Source organism: Haemorhous mexicanus, chromosome Z (assembly GCF_027477595.1).
Source record: "Haemorhous mexicanus isolate bHaeMex1 chromosome Z, bHaeMex1.pri, whole genome shotgun sequence".
NCBI classification, from domain to species: domain Eukaryota; kingdom Metazoa; phylum Chordata; class Aves; order Passeriformes; family Fringillidae; genus Haemorhous; species Haemorhous mexicanus.
In genome coordinates this window covers 87,343,089-87,361,401 of record NC_082381.1, presented here as the reverse complement: position 1 = coordinate 87,361,401, position 18,313 = coordinate 87,343,089, and the positions used below count along the sequence as shown (strand labels likewise).

The following is an 18,313-nucleotide window of genomic DNA, read 5'->3' as shown; positions in this document are numbered from 1 at the left end:
TAAGGGCTCCGCTTCCCGACCCTGGGCAGCTGCAGTGAGAGCAGATGCTGGCAGTGAATAAAGATGTTGCATTTTGGTCCGTGCTGCTGTGCCGTGATGGGCAGAGCCCCTCTCCCTCCCCAGGCAGGCTCTGTGCTCAGCAGGGCTGTTATCAGATTGTGGCAGCTCCTTTGCTGCTCCAGCTCCAGAACAAACCCGATTGCCATCTGCAGCACCTCTCTCAGCAGCGTCACCCTTTTGAAGGACATCAGCAGGATCTCAGCGAGAAACTGAGATTTTCCCCAGCTGGACCAGCGGGTCACTTTTAACCTGTTTTCTGTTTTCTGAGTTTCTAAAAGCTTCCTGTACCAAGAGCTTCATGTGGTGTGAACACGGTTCATCTCTTATGCAGCTTTTGATGGATGCTGGAGGAGCCGGCAATTCCCTTCAGCTACGGGAACCAAATCTCTGTGATCAGCAGCTACTTGTCTCCAAGGCTTATTTAAGTCTAATCACACAGTCAAAGCTGGGCACTGGCCTCAGCTTTTCAGGAGGAGCAGATGAATCAAGAGTGGGCAGGAGCAGAGACTGGCACCATTTGTTGTGGGAGGAAATAAAAGCACCGGAGGACCTACAGAATGGATTTTGCAGGATGCAAAATTGGGTGTATGACCCATTGGATTCTCCAATGGGTAGCAAAAAGGACTGAAAACACCCTCAAATGTACCTGGATTAGTTTGAAGGGTATGGGATTTTTTTTCTTCCAGTCAGTTTCTCCTTCCTTAGTTATTAAACTAGAGATCCAGACAGAAGGAAATCCTTCTTCACCAGGAGAGAGGGTGGGAGAATCTGTTGATACCTCTGCAGGACTTGCTAGAAATACCTTACAGGCACTGTGTGATATGTTTAGAGGAGAAATCTCTCTCTAACAGGCAATTTTCTGAAATTCTAGATAGCAGTTTTGGTACCTGGTGACTAAACTGGTGCCACAGGGCATCACACACAGCGATGTGCCCAGTGCGGAGAGCCTCACCTCACCTCTGCCATGGGGCCCAGCCACCAGCAGCCTCTGCAAACCAGATAGGCAGAGCATTTTATACCCCAGCAGTGCTTCTCCTGCACACCAGAGACACAAGCAGTGGAAGGACAATTGATCCCAACCCAAAGAAACCAGAAATGAGCAGTAAATAAAGACCAAGCGACCGCCCTGGTAGGTGGCTTCTGCATGGCACAGGTTTATAGTTAGCAATGCGGTTTGTTTTATTAGTTATAAATAAAGTACAAAAAGTCCACCAAAAGTGAATCTAAGCATTTACACAATTTCTAATGTCTTTCCATTTCTTCAATGCACTATTGCTTTAATATTAATAATAAATATTTTTCTAGCTTTCTTCTATAAAATAGTCTATGTAGCAAAATGTTGCACAGCACAACAGAACAGCAGTAGGAATACAAAAATGTGGGTGATCCTTTCACCTGCCCGGGTCATTAAAGGAGAGGGGGTTTTGTTATTCGCTCCTTGTTTTGCTTAGCCCTCTTACAGTGACTTTGGGGGGCAGGACAACCAACCCCCCAGCCCCCACACAGCTCAAAATCACAGATCCAGGCTACAGGGGAGGAGTGTTACAGAGCAGCAAGGTAAAAAACACAGACAGGTTTAAAACCTGGGGTAAGGCAAAGTCAACAAAGCAGCGCAGCACCCTGAAGGGACAGAGAGAAAAGAATTAAGGTACTGTGATTTTGTGCCTTTCTAACCCAACTGAGAATTTCATCCAAAGCCTTTTTGTGGGGAGGATGGCTACTGGCTGAGCACATGCATCAAACCCCACTTCTGCCTGTACACGGCTAAATGTCTGCACTGACCGAGCATGGTTATGGCTTAAAGCTTAAAATGTTATCAAAGGTTCTCTAACCTTCTGGCAAAGCTGGAACTCGTGATACTCAGGAGCCTTTGGGGAAAGGGCAATGCATTGCAAGAGTGGTGCACCCACGGTGGGATGGGGATGCTTGGCCATGTCATTTTGGGTCTGACCCCCTTCTTGGGGGCAGGAGGGCTCTGGGGCAGGTCCCAGCTCTACACTGGATTAAAAAGTTCCAAACTGAGGCTCCTTCCTGTACAGGAGGGATGAAGTCAACTGGTCAAGATCAGTGTTAAGTGCTTCTGCCCCATGCATGTGTCAGAGCTGGCTTACAGCCAGTGCCCATGGCAGGCTTTGCAAGGAGATGGCAAATGGATCCCGTGTCCATCCCAACCACTCTCAGCTAGACGTGGTGTCACAGGATCACAGAATTGTTTGGGCTGGAAGGGACCATAAAGCTCATCTCATTCCACCCCCTGCCATGGGCAGGGACACCTTCCACTAGACCAGGTTGCTCCAAGTCCCATCCAACCTGGCCTTGGATACTTCCAGGTATGGGACAGCCTCAGCTTCTCTGGGAAACCTGTGCCAGGGCCTTCCTAACCTCTGAGTAAAGAAGTCAACCCCTAAAAATGGCATTGAATCCCTCAGTTCTGTCGCCTCCAAGCTTATTACCTCCTTCATCCCAGCTGGGTGCACACACAGAGGGTGGAAAGAGCCAAACCAAGCACTGACAGATGCCAAAAATTACAGAGCCACCACACCTGGGCTTCCTTCCTGGTCTTTTGACACAATTTGCAGAGTCTTGCACTAAAGGCATGCATTGCCCCTTGCAGTGGGGGCCTGCTGGGTGTTATTGCAGGGTCACACAAGCAGCAGCAGCAGCAGCAGCAGCAGCAGCAGCAGCATCACCAGAGGCATCAGGAACAGGGCAGTACCAAGAAACAACCAAAACATTTTGGTTTATGCAGAGCGTCATTAACCGCCTTCAATGCACGAGGACACAAGTGAAAGGATCACCAGAGTTTGATTATGAGTGCAAATAATATTCATATATATGTGCTAAACACAGTCACTATATTGCAGTTTTCCACTATGTCACAGCATACAGAATCAAAGGTTTGCATTTTTATGGAATGTATCCAAGGTAACAGCACCACAGTAATACAGTTTGTAATCACACACCCTGATTTTTTTCTCTTTTTTTTTTTCTGTTTTTGACAAGATAAGCATTACCCCCCACATCCCCTGTTTAATTTTATTTTAAGTACCGATGCATGCAAAGCATTCCATTCCCAGAAACAATGCAAAAATGAGGTAATAGGAGTAATAAAAAAAATTAGTAGTAATTTCTAAATAAATAAATTATAATTAAAAATGCAAAAAAACAACTATAAAAATAATTAAATTAGAACCCACAATATCTACAAGTTAGTCATAAATTATGATTGTTAAATATAAGGCATTTAAACTCACAAAACCCTGTAAACTATTGATGTTTTGTTTCTAGATTTTGTTGTTGTTGATGTTTGTTTTGTTTTGTTTTTAAACTCATCCTAACTCGCAACCTACTTGAACAAATTATTTAAACTCAAAGGAACCTGACACACTGATACAACTCCAGACACTGTAAATTCTCACGCACCTTGGGATCAGTCACTCACACGAGACCATGGGAGTTTGGTGCTTTTCTTCATCAAAGGTTTGCTTGTTTATTTGTTTGTTTGGTTTTGGCTTTTTTTTTTCAGTTTGATCAATTTTTTATTTTTTTTTAAAACTGTGCTTGTTTATTAGGCAAATAGTAACACTTTCTCATAGGCTTTAAAAGAAAACACATGGTCCAGAAGTGTTCCTCATTCCCTCCCCACCCACTGGGGTATCAATCCCCCTGTTGCTCTCCCTGCTTCTCCCCCACAGGTCACACCTGGGCAGACCAAACCTGCGCAGAGTATTTTACCACCAAAACCTTACTTTGCTTGTCATGGTATTAGTATTATTAGTATTATTTGTAATGCTGCTTCAATGCTGGTGGAGCAAGACCCATAGGTATCCATGGGCCACTCCCTGACCCATGGACATCAGGGCTGGGACCACCACATTTCCCAAGAAGCTGTTACTTGTGCTGGGTGGCAAATGTGTCATAAAGTCATGGAATGACTTGGGTTGGGAGGAACCTCAAAGCTCATCTTGTTCCAAACCCCCTACCATGGGCAGGGTTACCTTCCACTAGACCAGGTCACTCCAGACACTATCCTGCCTGGCCTTAAGCACTTCCAGGGTTCACTGGGCAACCTGTGCCAGGGCCTCCCCACCCTCACAGCCTTATACATCCTCCCTATATGTCACCATTTGTTTCCTTCCACTCCTTCCCACCTGCTTTGGCACACAATGAGAGAGGCTCCTGCACCCTCACGTTGGGCTTCCCTTCTTCTCTCTCCTCTCTCACTGGGGAAAAAAGGAAATCTCTGTGTGCCTCTGGGTTGGTGCTTTCCAGTTACAGCTCATGAGAATCTTGCAGTTTCTCAGATGAGAGTTTATGACTGAATCTACTTGGGAGAGCACTTCTCTCCAGTGAAACATATGCTCAGGGGAGACAGAAATCATTCCCACCACACCAGCATTTTCAATAGATTATGTTTCTAATTCCCCTGCTGCTTCTCTACAGCTCCTTTCTCCCTCAGTATGAAAGAAAAAAAAAAAGAAACAAAAAGAAAACTACAGGTTTTGGTTATGAATGCCGGTTTTCCCGAGGGTTTTCTGCCCAATCCCTGCGGTTGGCATGCTGAGATCTTTTTTTTTTTTTTTTTAGGGGGAGCATGGATCACAACAGCTCACTCCTTTGGGTATTACCTCTTAATTCTGTTTTGAGTGTTAATGTGATTAAGTTTTATTTTAACAGCCACTGATTACTCCATGTGGATACGGCCTGAAACATGCACACAAGCCCGCGTGGGCACAGGCGCGCACACTTTGGGGCAGGACACGGCCCCCAAAAGTGGCAGCCCCACCTCCACCCTGCCTTCCCCTCCCGCGCCCAAGGGCTCATGGTCTCAGCAGTGTCTTGTGAGCATCGAGTTTTCTTCTGTCCCTTTATCAAGAGATGCTTTGGCAATGGGAGGAGAGTCAACGTTTTGCACCTCTCGGCACCTCTCCGGCGTTGTTACGCCCCAAAGGACAGTGGAAGGCGCCGACTCCCGTAACCATCACTTTGGAGCAGTGCTGGCAAAGCCAACACACCACACAGCTCACAGAAGAAAGCATCACGGACACTTGCAATCATGTAGACAGAACTTCCTTGGATTTTGATATGACAAGCTACTTTGTTAAAATACAGAAAGCAAAGAAACAGCATCTACTCAAATACTGTGCCGCTACAGAAAGTGTCCAGCACCAGCAGACAAGCAGGAACGAAGCTTTTCCCTATTGCTTCGTTCATTTTATCCCCAATTTTTATTTTTATTAAGCTTCTCTAAATTTGCAACACACTGTAAATGCAAGGGAAAGAAGCACACGCGGCTGAGGCAAAGAGCACAAACCCTTCTGACTGTAAACAGGATTTTGCTTTTTCTCCTCTTTCCCCCACCCAGAGGATGGGGATGTTTGACCTCTTTATTCCCCCTCTGCAATGTATTAATCAGGCACCAAAATAAGGAATCTATGAAAAAATATTTGGTGCAAATTAGGTAACAGCAACATGTCCACCACAAGATGAGTAGGGCATCAAACACAACATTTCTTAAGCTAACATGCTCCAGCTGCCATCCATAGAAATAGCTAAAGGACCCCTAACATGTTTCTACATATTTGAGAGGTATATATACAATCCCCATGAAAAGCAGGATTGACAGGCCGGACTAACCACAACTAGTTCCTTCATATTCAACACTAAAATCTTCTGCAGCACGGGGTCTCTGAGCTCCGGGAATGCCAGCTCCCTTTCACTGGGCCTGTATCCTGCGTATATGTGCAATATCTCCTACTGCTAGATATTGTATCACCTCCTCCTTCTCCTCACTACCATGCCTGCAGACTTCCCCTCTCAATCAAATGGCTCAGAAGGCAAAAAATTTCGCTGCAAGGGTTTATGGCCATACGACCTGGTAAGGAAAATGGTGTGTCCAGCTAGTCTTTTCAGCTGTCCGAGCCGAGCTGTGTTTCAATGTCCACCCTGCAGATCGGGCACTTCTTGCTGGTGGCCAGCCACTGGTCCACGCACACTTGGTGAAAGAGATGCATACAGGGCAACCGCCTGCAGACAGAAAAACACCACTGTTTTTTAGGTGTTAGGGTGGAGGAGGTCCAAGGGAACAAAAAGAGCTGAAAAAAAGCATCTGGGGCTGCTTAGAACATGGGAAACCACTGCTGTGGTGACACCATTGCCGCCAAGGTCCAGCAGCCTTTCCCAGGCACCTCAGTTCACACAGGGCAGTGAGCTGGAGATAGTGTCCTCCTTGGCCTATTAGAAACCCCCACACACCAACCTCAATTGAGTTGCTCCAGTTATTAACTGTGCTGGCTGCTAATTTTTAACCTTTCAGGAGCAAGGTTATACTCCAAAGCCTTTTAGCTCTTCATGGTTGTGTCACATTAGCAGTCATGTGGGCCCACACCATTCCTGCATGGGTGTCCCCAGGGAACCTGATCACGTTTCACCTACATCACCTCTGCCATCATCATGTATCACCCCTGTGATACAGGGGAACCTTGAACCATAAGAACTGACAACAAAAGGATCAGGGCTTTTCTTGACAATTTAAGGATTAGAAGAGAAGAAGTACTTCTCACCTGCAGTCCCTTCAGCCATGATAGTTCAATTTCTTATCCCCATCCTCTGTCTCAAGCAGAGATTTGACCCAATGAGCAGCCTGGTATGTCTGTTAGATACAACTGGAGTTCTGTTGGCTGGTTCTCTGTGACCATGTGGGCAAAGTAATCCTACTTATTCTACAATAAAGCAGCTGTGTCTTGGACACAAGCCCCACTCTCCTGGACTTCTCACCAACACTGCTTTTCATCATACTTCGGTCACCTGTCAGGCTCAGGTGTTGATGACCCCAAGCTCCAGATGGTTGTCAGAGATCAGTCTAACCTATCCTTCTCTGACACTTTGCCACCTGGCCAGCTGGCACAGCCTGGAAGCAGATGATCCAAACCCAGGGAACACTATAAAAACCTGGCTCCCTGCTGCTGCAGGGCTCTTCCTGTCTATGGGCCATACCAATGTCCATCTGCAAAGCATTTGGGTTCCCAGACCCCACAACAGCCCAAGTGAGTTTCTCAGGACAAGAACAGAGACATTAATCCAAATAAACAAAACTCAGATGGCACTGAGAGGCAGTGGAGGGGATGGAAGGATCTCACCTGACGTCCTCTCCATCTTCAAGCATGGACAGACAGATTGTGCATTTCTCGTCGGTATCTGACTCCTCGCCATCGTCTTGTTCAGCTTTGCCTTCCTGTGGTCTTCTCTGCAGCAAGATTAAAGACATTTGATTAGACCTTGCACTTCTAATGCTCTCCCAAGCCCGGGCAGTTGCAGGAAGATAATGAGATCTCCATCTATCAGCCAGATCCTCCATCTCAGGGAAGGCAGCCCAGCCAAAACAGCCAGTGAGATGAGTGTGCCACCAACATGCTGCAGGTTGGCATGTCTCCTCCTGAAGCTGGTGGCAGTGAGGCTGTTGGCAGTACCCCAAGGAGCAGCCTGGCCTCTGCTGCCCTAATACAGCCCCCCACCACTTCCTAGCAGTGGGGATGGCCCCATGGTCTCCTTTGCTGGAGGCTTCTCTCTTCACCAAACCTCATGGTGCCACCACTGCCAGGAAGGGCAACCGCTGTGCCCCATGCCAGCTTGGCCACTGGCCCAGTCCCATGCTGTACAACAGGGCCATGCTTAGCCTGTCAGCTGCCCCTTTTTCTCTTCCCCCACACATCCATTCCTATTCATATCCTTTTCCTGGGCTCACTGGAGATGTGATGAGAATTGAGTGCAGCAGGAGTTATCTCACTTCTAGCCTGGGCAATGCAACATCCCTACCCTTCAGCCAAGAGTGACCAACACCAGAATCTACTACTCAGACAAGCATTCTTCCCAATTTCTACTGAGCACAACCCAAAAATGTGCCCATTTCCTCATGGGCGGGGAGGTCAGCTCCGACAGAGGAGACATCCCTGGTGAAGCCAGGGAGAAGAAGGCTCCCCGGGCCGTGGGGCAGCGCTGCTGGCATGCAGAACGGGGCGGGTTTGCATGCACCAAGCCCCCTTGGTGGTGTGCACTTTCTTACCAGGTGCGGACAGGGGGGAAATTGCACCCGCTGGGTGGGAGAAGGTTGAGACCCTTTTGAAAATTTGGCCCGCAGCTTCCTAGCCTAGAAGTGAGAAACAGGCAGCTGAGCTACGCCACCGCTCCCGCCCCCGGGAGCCCCGCAAGAAATTAAAACACCCCTGCTGCGGTGGGATTGCGACCCACCAAAATCTTTCCTTCTGCCTGCTCCGTGCCCACAGCCCCTGACTGACTGAGAAGGGCTGGAAGCCGTGCTGTGTTCAGGGGCACTCACCTTCTTGTACTTGTGGGGGAAGGTGAATCGCTCAATGGTGTTCTGGACGGCGCCCCGGCTCACGCTGCCCAGCCTGTCCTCCAACTGCAGCAGCTCCTGCAGCACAGGAACATCAGGAAAGTGCCATCCCCACTGCTCCCAAGGCACCAGGTGCCACCACACAGCCATACCTGCTGGCAACCGAGGCTCCCTCCTCTCCCCTCCTCAGTGGAAATGGCCATCAACCCCAAATCAGCCATGTTGTAATGATTAATCTGATCCCTGGCACTTGGGATAATAACTAAGAGCTCAAGGCAAAGAGCTGGATATCCAATATCTCACAAATTAGGATGGGATTTGAGCTTCATCTAACAGGCTGGGAAACAAAGCCCCATAGATCTGGAGCACTTTGTTCACAAATAAAAGGAGCCACTGCCAACCCAAACCACACCCAGGCACCTCGGAGTAAACCATCTTTAACCAAACTTAACCCCATCACTTCCCAGCTAGTACTAAAATTGATGAAAGACTCAACGCAACTGCCACACCACAAAAAGCAGTCTTACAGCTTTACAGCAGAGCTTGTATAAATTCACAGCACTTTAAAAATTAATAATTCCAGTCCCCAGATACATACTTCATAGCTCTCCCGCACAGCAGATGTGTGCCTGCTTGGGTTCAGTCCCTGAAGAGCAAGCAGCTGAAGCTGAGGGTAGGGGTAATTTCTGATTTCATGAACAACCTGAAAAAAGTGAGGGAGAAAAATAAAGCCACCTATATACTTGCCAACAGAAAACCCTTGTGTGCCCCTGATGTAAATCTAATGCTTTAAAAATTCAAATTGAAAGAGTAGATTGACACTTTCACCAATTTAAGCCTTTTAATACAAAAGAAAAAATAGGTTTTATCAAATACATTTCCTAGAAATGATACCTAAGAACATGCACTCCTTCCAAATAAACTGTTATAATAATTCCTGTATCATCCATGGCATTGTAATTCCAAACCCCCAATATGGATGAGATTACAATAAAATTTTATTGCATATTAAATGGGTAGATTTCAGTTCATCCAAGCTTTGATTGGTTTTTTTTAAGGCTTGCTTTAGTACACAGGTGTCAGAGTCTGACACAGCACAAGGGAAAACACCCTTGTGGGATTTCTGGGGATGTTTTAAGGATTAGCAGTGGTTGGCATGACTTAGCTCCAAATACAGCACCCTGCTAGAAGAAGGGGTAGAAAATTACCCCAGTCAGCCTGTCTTCTCATCAATCCCACCTCCACCTGTGCAAGAGGTCATGAAAACCTTCACAGGTGGCATGAAAACTGATGTAGAGAGCGATGATTTGATGAAGGACGGTCCTGGGGGCTGACACCAGGGAAAGCAGTGACCCACTGCCAATCCTTCCGCACACAAAAAGTTCTGGGAGACCACAGTTCCTTCCAGTATTAATTATATTATTAATATTAACTGCTGAGTCTCTCACATCCCACCCACATTTTGCAGACCAGCTTGTGAACGTGGTGCTGCAAGCAATGGACCGAATCCTTCCAGAACAGCTGAGCTTTTCTTTTCTTTCTCTAATCCAGTGCAGTGATGGAACATTATCCTTTCAGACACTCCCTCCCACGGCCGGAGATAAGTGGGATTTGCAGGAGACAGGTGATAGAAAGATAGCAGCCTTTATTTTGACTGCTTTCTGGCAGGCAATGCGTAAAACATTTCTCAGTAAAAGCGTTTCACTTACCACCTGGGTTGAGGATGTGCTTCTGGGGAAGTGGTGCATCCGAGGTGTGGCCAGGTAATGCTGATAGGGCTGGGGCACCGGCCGGACCTGGAACTGGGCGTGGGTCAGCCCCGCGTCCACGCTGAGGTCCCTGTGGGCACCAGGAGGGACACGTGGCTCTGAGTGCCTGGCTGTGTTCAGGGACTGCAGCACACCAGACCACACTCACAGGGAAACCTCCCTGCTGAGCTCTGGGCTGCTCCTCAGCCCAGGAAGATGGTACAGCTTGGCTTGGCTTGGCAGGGAGTTTCCTCCGGTTTGGGAAATCACCCACCAGGCCACCATGAAGGAGTGAGGGGTTGTTTCTGTGCCAGGTAGCATTTGAGTTATGTAGGGTCAAGAGCTGTGCAGATGCACCCTGCTAATTTCAGAGCAAGAGCTTTTTGGTGGCTCAAAAGGGTACCCAGGCTCAGCAACTCAACCTGATCAGACCAGGATCTTCCAGTGCTGCAAACTATTACAGTTTGCCTCGAATGTTCTGCAGGAATACAGTTAATTCTCAAGGGACTCAAAAAAATGGTAGCTTTTAGAAGCTAGATGGCCACTGTCTGTGGGTTTTTTTGATGTGCCTGTGATCTCATTAAAGGTCTCCCAGCCCAGATAATGACAGGACTCGGGGAGTCAAAGGACACTATGCCTTGCCTGAATCCAGTCTCAGGGTGGTGAGGATTTGAGGTGTGAGGGTGATGAGGCCCCAGCACAGGGTGCCCAGAGCAGCTGGGGCTGCCCCTGGATCCCTGGCAGTGTCCAAGGCCAGGCTGGACAGGGCTTGGCGCAACCTGGGATAGTGGAAGGTGTCCCTGCACATGGCAGGAGGTGGAACAAGATGAACTTTGAGGTCCTGTCCAACCCAAACCATTCTGGACTTCTATGTTTCTATGAACTCCAGAACTGTGATTTGTGCAAAAAATATTTAAGGGTTTAAGAAATGTCTGGATGAGGCTGCTGGAGGAAAGGGTGAAACAAAACTAGAGGACCAATACCAATGGAGCAAGACATCCCTGACGGCCCTGCTTGCCTGAACACACCCTGGCCCAGGTGAGCAGGGATGGAGCTCAGCTTGGTGAATCTGAGCCCTGTTATCCTCCACAAAACTAACCCAGATCGATACCTGGACTTGTCATAACCAAGATCACATCAAACATCACAGCTCTGCTCAATCCAACACACAGAGACAAACTACAACCCCGTCACTACCACACCATGTGGAAGGAGTGGGAGAGGGCCTATGCAGCCATCTCCATCTCTCATCCAATTTGCTGATCCCCATTCTCTTCAGCCTAAGGGTCCTTTGTAAAATGAGTGCTTTGAACATCATTCACTTTATCATGATTACAAAATCCGTTGCTCTAATAACAATTTTCTTCACATTTCCCAAAGAAAAGCTAATTAGAGCACAGGGGTGGCTTCCCATTTCAGCCTCCAACTTCTCCTCCCCTTCACAGCAGGAGGACAGCAGCAGTGGGTACCACACCTTCTTGGGAGCAGCCCAGATGTGTCCTCCAGCAGCTGTGAAACTGCTTTCACCACCCAGAAGATGGGGACCTGAAGGGACAGTAGATGCAGAAATCCTTCATCCAGAACAGTCTGTGCACCAGGCAGCAGCAGCAGTGCTCTAGAATTCCCTGATACCCACACCAAGCTGGATGCAATGACCCTCATGGGTCCCTTCCAGCTCAGGATATTCTCTAGTTCTATGATTCTAAGTTAAGGCCAGGAGAGGGACTACCTTTGCTGGTCCTGTGTTAGCCATGTGCTAGACAGACAACACCTGGTAGAGGATGAAACACAGCAGGCAACTGGCAGTAACACAACCAGGGGGAGAATCCACAGGCCTTGACACTTTCCAGCTCCTGTGTCCCAATTTTGGATATTTACCCAATTGCTTAAGATTGTGCCCAGGTTGATGGAGGGCTCAACTGGAAATCAAGAAGCTTTGGGTCCATTCTCAGCCCTGCCACCTTATTCATGCATGACCTTGATCCCTTCTTCTCTGCCTTCCTATGTTCCCTCTCTATGAAATAGATGTGGTAATTCATGGAGTGCTTTGAGATCAAGGACTGAGAACATCTCTCAAAAGTGAATGGTCATTATTAAACTGCAGTCCTGTTACTGCAGGTAATTGCAGTAACAGGACTGCTGAACTGTTTGCCCATCTAGAGACTTAAAATCAGATGTTGAGGTTCCTGAGGTGATGCTTTGGGTCTACAGATGTGTTCAAAGAAGAGCAGAGCACAGGACAGTGTTTTCCCAGGGTTTGGGGCTGAAGAGGCAGAGCACATTTGCTGAAGGAGAATGGAACTATCACTTTCTAGCCCATGCTACAGGAACAAGTGTACAGTATCTTGGTGCTCAGGTGCAAGGTCCAAGAGCTGTGATACTTGTGGTAAATGGGCTGCCAACAAACAGCCAAGGAGTGAAGGATAAGACACCAGATAAAACAGGTAGGATGGTCATCACTGCACGTGTGTGCAGAAGATGATTTAAGGAATCAAATGGGAGTTTGTTTATTCTTCACTAGACGATTTCAGTTGGGGTTGGGCTGTCTGAGGCAGCCTCAGATCTTTCCTCCATCCCTACTTCCACCTCCTGTGGCAGTGCCCACCACCTACAGCCTCTGAGGAAACACTGATGCTGCTGCTCATCTGGGGGTAACACATTAGAGGGGAGCTTTTATATTTGTCACTGGGCAAAACTCTTCATGTGCCCCAAGGGAAAGTGAGTCACCCAAACATATGCTCCCCGTGTATGGTTTCTGTCACCCCCACTCCTTGGGCTTTATAAGGCTGTGGAGTAACAGAGGGGAGGAAAGGAGGGAGGGGGAAGGCACTTAGTGATGCTTTATCAGATACTTCTCATGATCATAATTAAGCACTTTGAGCTGAAAGAGAGGCAGAAAGAACCGCTCCATCCAGATGGTGCATGAACTGCTTTGCAAACCAACCCGAAAAATGTCATCCCGACCACATTCAGCCCACAGGAGTGCCAATAATGGGAACACCTGAGAAGAAAATTGCAGAAGGATGTGGTCATATTTTAGATTGTGTATTATGCACTGAAGGGGGGAAAAAAGCAACAACCCTGGGTTAAAAGGACTTTTCATTTGCAGAGTGGAGTGCTCAGATGTTAGGAAATGCCATCATTAAAACTTCCTGTGCCATTTTATTCCAGTCCTCTTGTGCAAACACATTGCAACTGTCTTTAATTACCAGTTCACATGCTATTTTTTTCCATTCAGTGCACAGAATGGACTTTGCTCAGCTTACAAGCAGCTACTCAAAAAAATGTTTTTATTTTCTCATTCTTTTGACCAGGTTACCATACTTTATTAAATGTTCAAGGGCTCTCAGCCTGCTCTGAAAATGAAATTAACAATTCCTTGCAAAGCTTTTCCGGGGTATTAAACACTACACTTGGAGAATGATGAACAAATCTCCGTTCATACCACCCTGCATGGCAGGGTTGCATGGTGCTCCCTAATTTGGACCACAGAAAATATTATGGCCACTGGGTTTTGAGTGCCTGAAGGACAGCAAAGGGTCTAGTTCAGGCAGACAGTGGTCTACAGGAAAAAAAACACTCTCTGTGCCCTACAGCACAAAGAGCAACTTGGGAGAATTAATGCTTGGCTTCACTGTTAATCTGTAGGTGAAAAGTTACGAGCAACAGCAATGGAGTGTGACTAAAAGGGGGCAATGGAGCTGGGGAAGGGAATGGAGCACAAGTCTGATGAAGAACAACTCGGGGGCTGGGAAGGGGGCTCATTCTGGAGAAAAGAAGGCTCTGGGGGGACCTTGTGGCTCTGAACAACTCCCTGACAGGAGGGGACAGCCAAGGGGGGAACAAGATCTGCTCCCAGGATACAAGGGACAGGAGGAGAGGGAACGGCCTCAAGTTCTGCCAGGGGAAGTTTAGATTGCCTACTAGGGAGAATTTCTTCATCCAAGGAGCTGTCCAGCCCTGGCACAGCTGCCCAGGGCAATGCTGGAGTCCCCACTCCTGGAGGGGTTTAAAAGCCATGTTGATGTGGCACTTGAGGAAATGGGTCAGTGGTGGACTTGGCTGTGCTGGGGAATGGTTGGTCTTCACAGTCTTAGAAAGCTTTTCCAACCTAAATGATCCAATGATTTGTTTATATAGGAGGCTTTCACACTCTCACAGACCTGTAAGAGATGAGTTTTCCCATGGCACACTCCCCACACTCTAACCACTGAGCTGGCTCATTAGCTTTCACCAACGCTGTGATCCCTGGTGGCATTCCCCAAAACCCGCAGCCTTCCCAGGACCTTTTAAATGCCTCACTGGATGCAGTGAAATGGAGATCACTCACCAGTCTGTGCCCTCTGCCAAATACCTGGGCTGGGGGCCCATGGGTTGTGGAGTCTGCAGTTGGTGGCTGAAGTCGAAGCTGGGGTGTAGGCGGTGAGGCTGGACAGACATGCGCTCTTGGGCCCGCCTGCGGGGAGGAGAGCAGTGACAGGCAGGGTCAGGCACACCTGGGCACTGGAATTCCTGTCAAGAACCAATGGGCACCCCCCAAAGGCTGGGCTTGTGGGCAAGTGTCCAAGCCAAGCACTCCAGGCAGGTGTAGGTGGAAAAGGAACCCAGGGCTGTCGTTCCCTCACAGCCATCACGCAGCAATCCACTCTCAAGCCCTGTGGCACCCACATATGCTCAGTTTGCAGGAGATGCTATTTGCTGGCAAGGTGCAGAGAAGGAGGGGAAACCAAACAACTTCTCAGCAGCTTTGTGCAGTTTGCACTATTTCCTTTTCTGCTGCAGTCAGCCCCATAAACAACGCACAAAGTAAAACGGGCCCCTGCTCCAGCTGTGATCCATCATCATAAAGAAGCTGCAGGTTGTCTCGTCTCCCATGCAGTCCATAAACTCCTGGGGAACCTCATTCATAACCAGATTACTCACGAGTGACTGAAAGCAGAATTTACTCTCACTGGCCTTTGCCAACATTTCTTTGGATGATGGACAGGCCAGGCTGTGTTCCAGGTCCTTCTCCCACTGCCATTGCAGGCAGGGAAAAGAAAACTCTAGAAAATACAGCAAGGTTTTTCTAGGGATTTGAGTCTCATGATTATTGCTTATTTGAACTACTCAGGGGAAGTGTGTGCACTGCTGGATCAGTGTCCACATTTGACAAGAGACAAGGAGGATGCACAAGCAGGATTTGCATTACAGACAGGCTCCTTCCCTTTGCTTCCTGACCAATGGAACCATCACAAAGAAAATCTTCAGGAAAAAACTAGGGCAAATGGAGCAGGGAACTGCCAGGTAAATAACTTTTCATGCAGCCTCAGTTCAGAGGCTTCACTCTCAAAGGCATAACCCATATTCCCATTACTGAGACCTCCTGCCCCACACCTGCAAGGGTTCTGACATCCTGCTCCACTGCAGCTTTCAGAGACAAGCACTGGGACTGGGCAGGAGGTTCCTGCCTTCTTTCACACTACAGCCCACTTGCAAATACAATACTGACAGCTTTTACCAAAGCAGGTCCTGCATGGAATTGTGCTCTGTGCTTTTATTTGAATTCAGCTTATGACTAAGCGATAAACACTTTTATCATCAGTTTCTTAGCCTGGAACATACTCGCTACCCAATTATTAGCTAATCATTAAATCCACCTAAAATCTAGTTTATGCCTAACCAAACAATGATGAGAAGAACACACAATTTTCAGACAGAAAGGACATGGAAAGAAAGGGTTTTCTATCCATAGCATTCTTTCCAAATGAAGCATCATTGCAAAGTCTCATCCTCTGGTTCTTGATCCATGGGTACAACCCACAAATAGCTTCCATATGTTCCCAAAAAAAATCACTCCTCTCTCGAGAAACACAATCAAGACAAGGCCAGGCATCCATTTCCATCTCTGCTGAGTTACAGCAATTCTCTCTGTGTTTGTCAGCTCAGGGTGGATTTAGGATGCTCTCTGTGACGGAGTGTGCTGCAGGTCAGTGGCATCATTCCCTCACAGAGACAGAAAGCCTACCCAACCCTGAGCAGCACGACCTCCATGTGTATGACCAGATGAGGCAGGTGGGCATGCATGGGTTTGAGACAGCAGCTAGGAGGATGCAACTCACACACACAGGGACTGGAAAGGCCCCCAGCAACACCACCATGATTCTCCTAGGAGTGACAATAATGGGACACACCAGATGGGCACAGTAGGGATCTCCACAGGAAAGGCACACCTTCAGGTGCAGCCTGTCCCTCAGGTGGATGCATTTTCAGTGCACACAGGTGAGCTGGAGAAGAAAACCCAACCCTGCCAGCGTGGCTGCAGCTCCACAGGCAGCGCGAGGTTGGCACGGCTTCTCCACATCCTTGAGGATGCCCTTACCTGGGATGGGGCATGAGCCGGCGGTGCTGTGCCTCGAGGAGCTGCTGCTGGAGGAGGTATTGCTGGTGTAGCGCCTGAGGTAGGAAGGAGGGCCCGGCGACGTCCTGGAAGGGCAGGGCGGGCACGGGCGGCAGGGGCTGGTGCAGGGCGCCGCTGTGCTGGTGCGCGGGGGCCATGTGGGGAGCCAGCCCCGGCTGCGGCTGCACCGCGTGAGGCAGGGCGAAGTCGGCCGAGAGCTGAGGCTGGGGACCCAGGTGGAAGTGCCGGCAGGAGGTAGCATGGGGATGCTGAGACCTTTGAAAGGGAGCACCTGGAAGAGAAGAGCATGGCGGTCACTGAGGTATTGTCTGAAAAATCCCTTCGCCGGGATTTTTTTCTCCTGAGAGGCTGGGAAGCTTCAGCTTCTCCGTGTTTTGCTCCCTCTGGAATTTGATTTGGAAAATTGCTTACCCAATGTGTGAATTGTTGTTAATTAATAGCCAATCACAGCCAGCTGTGTTTGGGCTATTAATTAAAAACAGGGCTCTCTGAGTTAGTCATGGGTTTTTTATTATCATTCTTTACTAGCCTTCTGATGTCTCCTTTCTCTTTCTTTAGTATAGTTTTAGTATAGCATTTTCTTTTAATATAATATCATATCATATCATATATTATGTATCATATCATAAAATAATAGATCAACCTTCTGAGAACTTGGAGTCAATTCTCATCTCTCACCTCATCCTGAGACCCACAACAGCACTACAACAATTAATAATCACACACAGAGGTCATGGGGGCCGGTGGCAGGCAGGGCAGAGCACCACCCAGGGAAAGAGTTGGGCAAATGGCTGTCACTCTCCACTTGCAGAAGGTTTGAAAAAAAAATACAAATAAAAGGCAACAAGTTTAAGATGATTACAAGAAAAAGTGCTGGTTTTGACTAATGGTATTTCTTATCCAAGAAAACATTGGAGCCAAAACGTAGGTTTGGGTTCAAAGTCCTGTTTTGGCTCCAAGTTGAAGTGTGTACTGATGAAAACTGCTTTGAGCTTGTTTTGGCTTTCCTGTCTTAAACAGAAAAAAACCCCAAAAGTCTTAATAGAGCCTTTGGAGATAGAAAAGGGAGTGATGGTTTTAAAGAAAAAGAGAGTAGATTCAGCCCAGATAGGAAGAAGACATTTTTTGAGCTCAGGGTGTTGAGGCCCTGGCACAGATTGCCCAAAAAAGACATGGATGCATCCTCTTTGGAAGTGTTTGAGGCCAGGCTGGATGATGTTTGGAGCAACTTTGTCTAGCGAGAGATGTCCTGCCTATGGCAGTGGGGTTTGACTAGAATGACCTTTAAAGGTCCTTTCCAACACAAACCATTCTGTGATATAGACTCAAACACTCTAGAAAAGGAAATAAACAACAAAATCTGTTTTCTAAAATATTTGGGCTCTGTATGTTATCTCACAGAAGTTTTGAATGTTTTCTCTGAATTGCAGACTTTTCCTGCGAGTCATTTCTTTGCCTCTCTAGAACTGTCTCATAGGCAAGGATATAACCTTTGCTGTAAAAAACTGCCTCACACTGACTTTCAGGACATGAGTGAGACAACTTCCCCCTCTGAGAGCAGGGATGAAGGCCCTGGGTGTTTGCTGAGATCCTTCAATAACCCATCCTCATGGGCTGCAGGCAGGAAGAGAGCAGCTGCTGGAAACACAACATGGAATGCTATGAGACCAGTCATGAAGCTGATGGGAATGAGGAAGAAATGAGGTGTGAAAGATATCCATAGTGGAGGCGTTTTGCAAAACATCTGGCCCT

General features: G+C 47.8%; 1 protein-coding gene across 1 annotated transcript in view; it reads right to left on the bottom strand.

The window, feature by feature from the left end:
- Nucleotides 1–1,214: 1,214 nt before the first annotated feature.
- Nucleotides 1,215–18,313, bottom strand: part of ARK2C (arkadia (RNF111) C-terminal like ring finger ubiquitin ligase 2C) — a 55,332-nt gene continuing 38,233 nt past the window's right edge. The window contains exons 2-8 of the mRNA XM_059836544.1: nt 16,523–16,832; nt 14,492–14,617; nt 10,123–10,252; nt 9,012–9,116; nt 8,396–8,491; nt 7,200–7,306; nt 1,215–6,087 (exon numbers count right to left, since the gene is read on the bottom strand). Of these exons, the coding sequence (XP_059692527.1) occupies nt 5,970–6,087; nt 7,200–7,306; nt 8,396–8,491; nt 9,012–9,116; nt 10,123–10,252; nt 14,492–14,617; nt 16,523–16,832 (992 nt within the window). The 3' untranslated portion in view covers nt 1,215–5,969. The remainder of the gene's footprint in view (nt 6,088–7,199; nt 7,307–8,395; nt 8,492–9,011; nt 9,117–10,122; nt 10,253–14,491; nt 14,618–16,522; nt 16,833–18,313) is intronic.